The following is a 12,361-nucleotide window of genomic DNA, read 5'->3' on the forward strand; positions in this document are numbered from 1 at the left end:
GAGAGAGAGAGTGAGAGTGAGCAGGGAAGGTAAAGAGAGAGAGAGGGAGACACAGAATCTGAAGCAGGCCCAGGCTCTGAGCTGTCAGCACAGAGCCCGACACAGGGCTCGAACTCATGAACCGTTAAGATCATGACCTGAGCTGAAGTCGGATGCTTAACCGACTGAGCCACCCAGGTGCCCCTCGCACACTATTTTAAAGTGTGTGTGTTTATTACAAAAGTACAAACTTGCTGTGAAAACAGCAGACATCACAGTGCACAAAAGAAAAGTCCAAAGTCCTCCTCCAGGGGTGCCTGGGTGGCTCAGCTGGTTAAGTGTCTGGCTCTTGATTTCCACTCAGGTCATGATCTCACAGTCGCGAGATCGAGTCCCGAGTCGGGGTCTGTGCTGGTTATGGAGCCTGCTTAAGACTCTCTCTCTCTCTCTCTCTCTCTCTCTCTCTGCAAACCCCTCTCAAAAAAAAAAAACAAAAAAAGTCCACCTCCAGCTGGCCCCCTGCCCCAGTCCACTGTCCAGAAGTCAATCCTGTGACTGACAATGGGAGGCCTTCCGTCCCAAGGGTCCCTCTCAGCTGGCCTCTCTCCAGGCCTGTAATCCAGAGTCCTAAGGCTCACAAACCTCTGTTCTTTACACCTGCACACCCTCTAGTGGGAATGCTTCACATAGCGAGGTGAGGACGTGGGTGGGGGGCAGGCAGGTGGCAGGTGTGGCCCAAGGCCCCTGGGAAGTGGGCATCCCAAGATGGATCTCACCTAGTTTCCACCATACCCCTCTGTCTGGCTAGGTGGGTTTTTCCCACCCCAGGGATAAGAAGGAACCAGGAACAATGCTACTTGCTAAAAAAAAAAAAAAGAAAGAAAGAAAGAAAAAAAAAAGACACCAAATTTATTACAGTAGCGATCCTAACAAGCCAAAGGCAGCTTTCTCACCGAGAGGTAATAAGCCCGTAATGCGATAAGAACCATTTATGGGAGCCCTTATTAAGTGCCAGTCATTGTTTTACTTCTATTAATTTGTATAATTATCACAACACTCCCCAGAAGTAGTACTGTGGATATTTCTCTTTTCTAGAAGAGGATGCCGGAGCTCAGGGAGTTCACCGCGGGAACAGTACGTGCAGTGGTTAGTAGTTCAAGCCCTGGAGCCAGACCACCTGCGTTTGCCATCCTTGTTCTGCCACTTACCAGCTGTGTGACCTTGGGCTTGGGTTATAAACCCCCTGTGCCTCAGTTTCCATTCTTGTAAAATGGGGATGACGACAGAATCTGCCTCCGAGGCTGGCCGTGGGCATCAAGTGAATAAGCGTGTGTGTCAAATGCTTGGCACAGAGAAGGCACTCAATAAGTGTGTACGTTAGGATTCATTGATGGACCCGAGTCTCAGTGCGTGACTGGTGGAGGAGGAGTTTGAACCCAGTTCTTCATACTTCGAGACTTGTGGGCTCATGCACTATGTAGGGCTGCCAACCTAGAGCCCACCAGCAGAGCCCCAGGTCTCACTGATGTGAAGATAACAGGAGTCTTCCCTGAAAAGCCAGTGACTCCTGGGGTGGGGAATCACTGGAGGTAGGGAACACTGTGGGACTGCTGGTAGGGGGAGAGGCCTCTCTGGGCCAGCCTCTCCTAGCTGTTGTTCCTTCCTCCTTGGAAAAGAGCCTCCAAGTCCTCTGCTCTGTCCAGTGGCAAAGAGGCAAAAAGGATGGGGATTATCTACCCTTCTGGGGATCCTTGCTGAGTCTAGTTAGGATTGTGATCCAAAGACTCAAATATTTCCCAATAAATACTCCCTAATTAGGATTGTGATCCAAAGACTCAAATGCTCCCAGATACTCCCCATATGGCAAATGATGTGATTTCCCGGGCCCCTCCTAAATGTGGGAGCAGATAGGACTGTCTGGAGTTGTGATGTCCAGCCTGTCCCCAAAGATGGGAGGGAGTTATGAAATGAGGGAAAGGACAGTCCAGGCAGAGGGTAAATGTGAGAAAAGGTAGGGAAGCTAGAGACAGCAGCAGAGACGGGATCGAGTTCGAGACAAGAGGTGGCAAAAAAGGAGGCTTGCAGAGGCCAAAGGTGGTCGGAACTTGATTTCCATAAGCTGTCAAAGAGCTTGAGCTCTCTTTGGTAGAAAATGGGGAGCCACTGAAGAGTCATGAAGGGAGGAGGAGACAAAGGAAAAGTTTTGTCATCTGTAAAATAGGGTAAAATAGTACCTGCCTCTTAAGGTTATTATAGGATTGAGTGGGATGATCCACATTTAGTCTTAGAAATGATGGCATGTAGAAAATGCTCAATAAATGTCAGTGATGCTGCTGCTGCTGATTGCAACGTCCTGTTAGGAAGAGAAACCATAAAGGTCCAGGCCACCAAGGCAGTACATAAAGTGAGTGAGGCTTCGCTGGGTAAGGGGAGACCAAGGCCAGCCTCACAGGGCAATCCAGTTAGACATGGACTTGTCCACCTGCTAAGCTCCTCGGTATGGCTCACAGCCCTAGGTGATGTGACCTCTTTCTCACTCACTAGGTTCCAGCCACGTTGTCTTCTTCCTGATCTTCGAACATGCCCAACCTGGGCCTTTCCCCCTATTGTTGCCTCTGTGTGGGAAGCCCTTCCCCCACACTTTCTAATGGCTGCTGCTTTCTTGTCATAAAGATCCTAGTTCAGGTTTCTCCTGAGAGGCTTTCCCTGAGGCCTATCCAGCACCTCAGACTTATGACCAGACCAAATGATCTTACTTGCTTTCATGGGTAATGTTTGTTGCTCCCTGTGTCCTCTAGGTTGTAAACTCCACAGGGGCACAATTACATCTTTCTTGTTCACTGCTGTTTTCATAGGTCCTCTGACACTGCCGGGCATATGGAGACCCTCGATAAATGTCTGTCCGAAACTGATGGCCTGAAGTGATCTCTAGTAGAGATTCATGCCTTTCAAGCTGTTCGTGGGAAAGGTGGCCTATCAAGCTGAGATCAGCTATTAGCAGAATGGAGTGGATTCAGTCTGATGACAACTTCATGGAAGTAGGGTCTGGGGGTGGAGGGGAAGGATACTTCACAAAACAAAGTAAATTCTGATGGATGAGGGCAGGGGGACAAGCCCAGGGCAATTCCCACTATGGGGAACTCCTTGGAACTGTGATGTTTCCCTATGTGACAGGGGAAGTGGTAGGGCAGAAAGGGGCTGGGAGAACTCAGAGGCAAGGCCTATCAGAGGAGGTGCAGAGGTCCATTGTCTGAGGTCTGACATTCCATCAAGGATCTCAAATTTAGTCCTTTGACATGATCTCCAAAAGAGGTTGTACCTAGTCACAGACACACCGGTAGGCTTTAAGAAAGATGTTCATTTGTACAGCTGTAATTACAAAACCCAAGTAACAAGAACATTTTAGAACTCATCTTTTAAGACCTACTTACAGCATCTGACACTGTTATTTTCCTTCTCCTTCTCTTCACTTGGCTTACGGAACACTATGCTCCTGGTCCTACTTCCTCAATGGCTGCTCCTTCTCAGTCTCCTCCTTTGGTTTTTATTAATCTCATCTCTAGCTTTTAAATGTCTATCTCCAGAAGGCAGCCAGAGGGAGCTCTCAGGGCCTTTGTACCGGCTGAAACACTCTTCCAGGCTGAATGCCTCACTGCAAGTCCTTGCCTAAATGTCAATTGTCAGTGAGGTCTCTTCCCTGCCACCCTATTTAGTACCCCACTTCCTCCAACCCTCTACCCCTCTTTCCTCCTTTAACTTTATAGTTCTTATTACCAAATGACCTACTACATGTATTTCTTGTTTAGTGGTGGTCTCTGGTGACAAATACGTTAGTGCCAGGAGAGCACCAGTGGAGTAGTAAACGCTATGTTTACTGCTGTACCTCTTTTGTCTAGAACAGTGCCTGACACACTGTGTACTTGAATGAACGAAGAGAAGTTTTGTGACGTTTCAATTATGCACGTTTTCATTTAAAAATATATAGGGAATTTTACAAGCGGGGCCCTAGACTATTTAAACATGAGAGTCTAAAGCGTGATTAAAAAAATTATCCGGAAAGGATCGTATAGTTAGTGCAGGTAACCACGGTGGTTTGCCTCGACTAACAGTTAAATCAAAAGGCAGAGCAGGCATCCAAGACACCTTTTCTTGAATTAATGACCCTTTGGGAGTGCGGTACTAGTGTGTGGAATCTGCAGGGGTGCAGCTTGGTTGTGGTGCTAGGAGAAGCCCCGGGGGTGCAACGGCTCAGACCCATTCGTACGGTGGGATGGAACTGGGTCAAGTTAACCGCAACAAAACACGCAACTCCACCAAAGAAAGCGAACCAACCTCCGGATCAGGCTCTCGGACCACGCAGGCGCAGAAGGACCCGGGCGGAGCCTGCGCAGCCGCAGAAGAGGCTCGGCGGGCCTGAGCAGCCACAGAAAAGAGCGGGCGGCTTGGGGGCCTCCTAGATCCCGCACTGTTTCGCGCCAGGTTTGAAGCAGCTGAAGACGGGCTGCTCTGGTCCCCGAGCCCCGCACCGCGGCGGGTGAGGCCGGCTCCGCTACGCATGCCTCGGGCGGCGAGCCCTCTTCTGAGCCGCCGCCATCATGCTGCTGCCTGTGTTCACCCTGAAACTGCGCCACAAAATCAGCCCCCGCATGGTGGCCATAGGGCGCTACGACGGGATTCACCCGTGCCTGGCAGCCGCCACCCAAGCGGGCAAGGTAACCGCTCCTACCACACCGAGCCCGGGTCCCTAGAGTCCCCAGGATCTCCGCAGGCCGCTCCGATGCGACCCGCCCCTCACCCTGCGACCCCGCCTCCAGCCACGGTTGCCCGGCGACCGAGCGGTAGCGTCGGTAGCCGTCCTTCCCGCGCAGAATAAGGAAGAATAATGGGGTCTCGCATGAAGGGCTTTTTTAAGCACTTAACTTTACTTGTCTTCAGGCATTTAGACTTGGACAGTGTTGGAGTTCCTGTGCAGATAGGGAGCTTGGGGAAGAAAAGTCCCCAGAAGGGAAGGGGCTTGGTCAGGGTTAGGAGTGGTAGCCCACCCCAGAGTTGAGTCCAGGGTCTCTGCCTGTCACTCTGGAGCTCCTTCCACTATTTTATATTGCCTCTCGAGCCAAACAACTTTACAGAAAAAAAGGGAAAAAAATACAAAGACCCCTAAGTTAAATAATTAATTTTCACCTGATCTTTATCCATGTACATTTATGTCTTTTCCTACAATTTATTCGCTAAGTACCCGTTAGGCGCTTACTATGTGCCAGATGCTGTGCAAGGTGTGGGAGTCACAGAGGTGAAAAAGACACGGTCATTTAACATTCAGGAAACTTAACACTTCCCTTGTGCTAGATGTTGGGGATTCAGAGATAAAGCTGGAATCCCTGCTTTCACAAAGCTTATAATCCTGCAGGGCTGCAGACAAGGCAAATCAAGGCACTGATGGAGGCATGATCAAGTACATGGAATACAGTGACACCAAGCGCAATAACTTTTAATAGGTACAAGGCTTCATTACATTAATTATCTCCTCATCCTTGCTACAATGCCAAGAGTAGCAGCATAACACAGGTCTTGGCTCTAGTACCTACTAATTTCATGACCTTGGGCAAAGTTCGTAATAATAGTATCTGCCACACAGGGTTGTTATAAGGACTAAATAAGTTAATACATGTAAAGCGCTTGACATATGAGAAATGTAGACATATAAGCCACTAATTGTTAATTGCTATTTTCTTTTTGTTACTCCTACTGTACTGATTAGAATAGCGGTTCAGAGTTGTTCAAAGTAATGCTTGAGGTCACGCAACTAGAAAGTGGTGGCAATGAAGTTAAAGTACCTGTTCTTGACCCAGTGTGGAGTTTTTTTTTTTTTTTTGTTTTTTTTTTACATTTTTTTTTTCAACGTTTATTTATTTTTGGGACAGAGAGAGACAGAGCATGAACGGGGGAGGGGCAGAGAGAGGGAGACACAGAATCGGAAACAGGCTCCAGGTTCTGAGCCATCAGCCCAGAGCCTGATGCGGGGCTCGAACTCACGGACCGCGAGATTGTGACCTGGCTGAAGTCGGACGCTTAACCGACTGCGCCACCCAGGCGCCCCCAGTGTGGAGTTTTAAAAAGTGTTTATTTATTTATTTTTGACAGAGAGAGACAGAGACAGAGAATCCTAAGCAGGCCCCGTGCTGTCAGCACAGAGGCTGACATGAGATCTCACATGAGATCATAACCTGAGCGAAATCAAGTGTCAGAAGCTTAACGGACTGAGCCACCCAGGTGCCCCAACCCAGTGTGGATTTAAAATGTGGATTTAATAAGCTAATATTTATATAATGGTTTAAAGTTTTCTTTCTTTTTTTTTTTTTTAAACTTTACGTATTTCGAGAGAGAGCAAGAACGTGTGTGCATGCACAAGTGGGGAGAGGGGCAGAGAGGAAGAGAGAATCCCAAGCAGATTCTGTGCCATCAGTGCGGAGCCCAATGTAGGGCTTGATCCCACCCACCTCAAGATCATGACCTGAGCCAAAATCAAGCGTCGGAGGCTTAACCAACTGAGCCACCCAGGCTCCCAGTTTATATTTTTCAAGACACTTCTACCTATGTTGTATGTTATGTAATATGCCTTGAGATACATAAGTAGAAAGTCATTACAATTCATTTTCATTAGGTAGTATAATGTAGTAGAGCCCCTAGCACAGAACCTGGCATGTGATAATGTTAGTTACTGTTAAGAGGTACTGTTAAGAAGCCAGAAAGAAATTCGTATAATTCTGTGGGTGCATGGCAGCTAAATAAATGGGCTGAAAAGGTCCCATCAATATTGGCCCCACCCCTAATTTGTTGAGGGCTTACTACTGCTGCACACTGTTCTTAGCTTTGCAGTTAAAAGGTTGAAAGTGACAAACCTCACCCATTTGGAGCTTACATTTGAGAGGGGGAGTCAGACACCAGGGGGAGATAAAATAAAATACGTATATTTGTATTATATTTGTATATTTTTATTTTTTATATTTTATTTATATGTTAACATATATTTATATATACATATAAATAACAACAGATAATGTCTCCATGGGGGGCGGGGAAACAGTAAGGGGATAGAGATGATGGGAGATTGCTATTTTAGACAGAGTGATCCCTAGGCCTCTAATAAGATCATTGTAGATCAGAGATTTGAAGAAAAGGAGGAAACAAGCCCCACATATTTGTGGAGTAAGTGCCTTCCAGGCAGAGGGATCAGCAAGTGCAAAGGCCTTGAGGTGGAAGTAGCTTGGTGTGTTCCAGGGAAGTGAGGGCTCTAACGGAATGAGGGAAGCAGTGAGGTAGCCAGGGGCGGGATCATATAGGGCCTGTAGGCCGTGTAAACATCATTGTTTTGGGTGATGGGGTTTGATTAATGTTTTAAAGGATAACTGGCTGGTACTGCAACAGAGATGCAGGGAGCTAAGCCTAGGGGTGGAAGCAGGCAGATCAGGCACAGGTTTTTATGGAAACCCTTTCATTAGAATGTGATCTAGAGTGAAAGGCAGGGACACTGGAGTCTAGGTCTGTTTCCGGAGTTGGAAAAAAAGAGACAGAGGACGAGAAAGTCCTGTGGCCTGTGTAACTGGATCTTTTCTTTAGAACTTTAAACAAATCTGGATTTATGACCTGATATTTTATATTAAGATTTAAAAACGGTAGTATTTTATGATCCAAGTAATACCGGAATATATTCTTTTCTAAAAATAATTAAACATTCCAGATAAGGCTGAAGCCCTCCTTGACCGTTGGAGCTTACGTCTCCAGAAACAGGATTTTGACATTATAAGTAGGATTCTGTTGAGAATGTGAATCTGACTTACTGGAATTTGGCCTCTGAGCCTGAGCAAGGATTTTATTTGTTTTGTTTCGAGCAAGGATATTTTAAAAAGGGTTTTCTCGCAAGATGAACATTAGTGTTTTCCTCTGGGGACATTATTTCTCTCGCCTATGGGGCTGAGGGGGCCAGTTGGATTTCTACTTTCATTAGTATCCCCTCAGTTAGAATAAATGTTGTGTGAACTTCAGCCAGTCACAGAGAGTGATCCATTTGTTGTGTGACTGAGCTTGGCTTTTTCCATGCCCGAGGGACAAGTAGGTCTCCCGGAACCCGAGAACGGCAGGAGGGAAGCTAGGGAGAAGTCGGCTCCTGGGAATCTCAGACTCTTTCTGTTCCAATAGCAATGCACAGCAAGTCCAAAAGTGATTTCTCCTCCTGTTCTCCAGCCTGTCTAATTACTGGGAGACTCTGAAAGAATTCTTTTGTTCCGAACTGTTATAAAAGGAAGTAAGACATCATGGCCAGAGTGTAGGGTCTGGAACCAGATGCCAGGCTTCAGGTCTTTGCCCTGTCACTTAACAGTCGCCAGACCTTGGGAAAGGGCATTAACCTTTTTGACCTCATCTGTAAACCCGAGCTTGCTGTGAGGATCAAATGCAGTAACACTTATTAAAGCACATTACAAAGTATTACACGAATGAGGGCAAGAACATGATATTCCATAGCTACATACCTTTTCTGTGTATTTCCAGTCAATTCCTTTGAAAATTATTGTTGTTGGGGCGCCTGGGTGGCGCAGTCGGTTAAGCGTCCGACTTCAGCCAGGTCACGATCTCGCGGTCCGGGAGTTCGAGCCCCGCGTCGGGCTCTGGGCTGATGGCTCAGAGCCTGGAGCCTGTTTCAGATTCTGTGTCTCCCTCTCTCTCTGCCCCTCCCCCGTTCATGCTCTGTCTCTCTCTGTCCCAAAAATAAATAAACGTTTAAAAAAAAAAAAAAAGAAAATTATTGTTGTTGAACAGGCTGTCTTGTTTAGGTAATAACTTAAAATTAGTCCTATTTGGATTTCTACCAAAGGGATGAAATACTGATTTAAAATCAGTGGATTTTAAAACTGGAAGAGGCTTAAGGGGTCCCTAGTGCAGTATTTCCCACCCTTTTTTTCTTCGTAGAGACCGTGAAGATTTCCCTAATGAAATTTTAATACCACAGATATACTACATGTCTGTTTTTGTTCTGTGCCCTTTTGGGGCCACAGCCATGTTAGTATCCAATATACCTCTGCCCCACATCCAGTTACCCCTTTTGGAATAACACACACACACACACATACACACACACACACACACACACACATATGTGAGTGTGTGTATGTATATGGTAGTTGAAACTGCTCAGTTTGGATTAATTATTTAATTCCGTCTTACTAGTATGGTCCGTGAAACCTTGAAGAAGCTTGATCGTGTGACTCAGTTTACATTTGTAAAACAGATCTACTAACTGCCAGACTTTGAAACTACCAGTTTTAACCCTTAAAACAACCAGGTTTTTTTAAGTTTTATTTTTTAAGTCATCTTTACACCCAACATGGAGCTCCAACTTACAACCCTGAGATCAAGAGTCACACATTCTTCCAGATGAGCCAGCCAGGCACCCCTAAAACAGCCAGTTTTAAGGGTTAGGAAGTGAGTTTATGAGGTGCTGGGATGAAAGATGCTAAAGGAAGTGTTTCTTACTGTATGCTGTGTGATCTTCTTAGTGTGTAGCAACCACATTGTAGCTGGTAACGCTTCCGGAAGGTTGATCAGGAAGAGGCTAGTTCATAAGAGTACTTGACATCCTGCTGGTGGGTAGCCTGTAAGCTGCCCCTGGAAGCAACAACTGCATCTTGTCCATTACCTTGTTCTTCGCAAGGCTAAGAACCACTGAATTTCCATAATTTATAGTGGTTGAAAGCTAGCAATACACATAACTGTGTATGAGTGTTTTGTAGGTGGTTAAAGTGACCTCTTGTTAGTGTTGATATGTTAATACCATGGGTCTCTTAATAAATGTATGTTAATTTTACAGTTTTGGTATTTTAAGGGGATGTAATTAACTGTTTTTAATTTAGGTTTTTATTCACAATCCTCATACCCGGAGTCAGCATGTCAGTGCATCCAGGGTCTTCCAGAGCCCCCTGGAGTCTGATGTTTCACTTCTCAACATCAACCAGGCAGTCAGCTGCCTGACTGCAGGAGTACTGAACCCAGAACTTGGCTATGATGCTCTTTTGGTGGGGACACAGACTAATCTTCTGGCTTATGATGTCTACAATAATTCAGATTTGTTCTACAGAGAGGCAAGTATACCCCTTTGTAACCATGATATTCCTGTTACTCATTAATGTCCATTGGCTTTTTATGATTGAAAGAGATCAGACATTTATTTTGGTTTGCTTATCGTATGGCTCTTGTGACGTAAACAACACGGAGATTTTTCCATTTATGTCTGCATTATCTGTTTGACACTTACTTGTTTTATCATGGTTGGTAACCACTTGGTGACACTCCAGCTTGTCTCCCATGAGGTATATCTGTGATACCACCATCTGTCAAGATCTATTGAGAACTCAGCCAAGAGCCAGGAGGTCAGTAGACAGACCTCCTGGTGGCTTTGCATTAAAATTTAGTATAGTAGTTTATAGGAGAAGCGCTTACTGTGGCCTGCCATCTATAGGCTACTGCAGCTTTATTTATTTATTAAAAAACTTTTTTTAATGTTTATTTATTTTTGAGAGAGAGTGTGAGCAGGGGAGGGGCACAGAGAGAGGGAGACACAGAATCCAAAGCAGGCTCCAGGCTCTGAGCTGTCAGCAACAGAGCCTGACATGGGGCTTGAACTCACAGACTGCGAGATCATGACCTGCGCCGAAGTTGGATACGTAACCGACTGAGCAACCCAGGTGCCCCTAGACTACTGCAGCTTTAATACTCAAGTTATTCATATTTATTATAGAAAAGATATGGAAACAAAAAAAATACTCATAATTTCTCCATCTAGAGGTAACACTTAACTCTTAAACTGATTTTTACTAAGTGAAATTATTTATTTATTTATGTATTTTTTATTTTAGAGAGAAAGCACATGTGAGCCAGGGAGAGAGGCAGAGGGGGAGAGAGAGAAAACCCCAAGCAGGCTTCATGCTCGGCACAAAGCCTAACACTGGCCTCGATCCCGTGACCCTGGGATCGTGGCCTGAGCCAAAATCAAGAGTCAGATGCTCAACCAACTGAGTCTCCCAGGCACCCCACTAGGTGAAATTTTTTACAAAATGTGATCATTTTTTTACCCTCTAATTTATATTATTATAATAAGGTATTTTAAAATATACTTCACATACCATACAATTCACCTATTTAATGTACAATCTAATAGTTTTAGTTTATTGAGGGACTTACTCAGCTATCACCACTATCAAGTTTAGAACATCTTCATTATCCCTAAAAGAAACCCCATACCCATTAGTAGTCAATCTTCATTGTCCCCCAACCTGTCTTAGGCAACCACTAATCTACTTCCTATCTCTGTAGATTTGCCTGTTCTCGACTTTTCATATAAACAGAATCATATAATATATGGTCTTTTGTGACGAGTTTCCTTTCCTTAGGATAATATTTTCAAGGTTGATCCACGTTGTAGCATGTATCAGTATTTCATTCTTTTTATGGCTGAAGAATATTCCATTTTATGGACATGCCATATTTTCTTTATCCACTCATCATTAATGGACATTTGTGTTGTCTCTACTCCCTGGCTACTGCACACAGCCTTTTTATTCAATGCTATATTGTGAGCATCTTTATATGAAGTCACTGTATATCCCTGCATCATTCTTACTAGGCTCTATGTTTTTTTTTTTTTCATTTTGTTAATATATTATAATTTGCTTAATCTGTTCTATATTGTTTCATATTTATGTTATTTTCATAGTTTCTGTATTACAGTTGATACTTTGATAAGCATATGTCTTTGCCAATTTCTCTGATTATTTTCTAAGGATAAGTTCCTAGAAATGCAATTACCTTTTTTTTTTGTATTTTAAAATTGAGATAAAATTGTACATACAGTGAAATACACAAACTTTACACGTACTATTCAGTGAGTTTTGATCCCTGTAACCAACATGCCCAATAAAAATACAGAACATTTCCATCACTTCAGGAAATATTGTTGTGCCCCATTCCAGTCATTTCTTCTATCTTACAGACTTTCACCGTTCTGATTTCTGTCAGCTTAGCTTAGCTTTCCCTGTTCTTGAACTTCACACAAATGGGATCATACAGAATGACTCTTTGATATCTGGCTTCTTGCATTTGGCAGGTCTGTGAGAGGCATCCATGTTTTTGCAGAGAGCAGTAGTTCTTTTTGTTGCTGAGTGGTATTCCATTGTGTGAATATTACACAGTTTGTGTATCCCTTCTTCTCATCATAGACATGTAGGATGGACATACTGAGTCATTTCTACTTTTGGTCAGTTATTAATAAAATTGTTAGAAATATTTCGGTACTTGTCTTTTTGTGGGTATATGTTTTAATTTATCTTGGGTG

At 44.5% G+C, this 12,361-nt stretch overlaps 1 protein-coding gene across 3 annotated transcripts in view; it reads left to right on the top strand.

Moving 5' to 3' along the window:
- The first annotated feature begins 2,905 nt into the window (after positions 1-2,905).
- BBS2 (Bardet-Biedl syndrome 2) overlaps positions 2,906-12,361 on the top strand; it is a 35,558-nt gene continuing 26,102 nt past the window's right edge. For 2 of the 3 annotated variants that reach the window (XM_086689396.1, XM_025920745.2), the window contains exons 1-2: positions 4,555-4,691; positions 9,885-10,112. In XM_086689396.1, the coding sequence (XP_086545522.1) occupies positions 4,575-4,691; positions 9,885-10,112 (345 nt within the window). In that variant the 5' untranslated portion in view covers positions 4,555-4,574. Of the gene's footprint in view, positions 2,948-4,554; positions 4,692-9,884; positions 10,113-12,361 lie in introns of those variants that run through there. The other variant, XM_086689397.1, reaches the window with a different exon arrangement.

The sequence above is a fragment of the Puma concolor genome, chromosome E2, assembly GCF_028749965.1.
Source record: "Puma concolor isolate L17-30 chromosome E2, mPumCon1.1.hap2, whole genome shotgun sequence".
Taxonomy (NCBI): domain Eukaryota; kingdom Metazoa; phylum Chordata; class Mammalia; order Carnivora; family Felidae; genus Puma; species Puma concolor.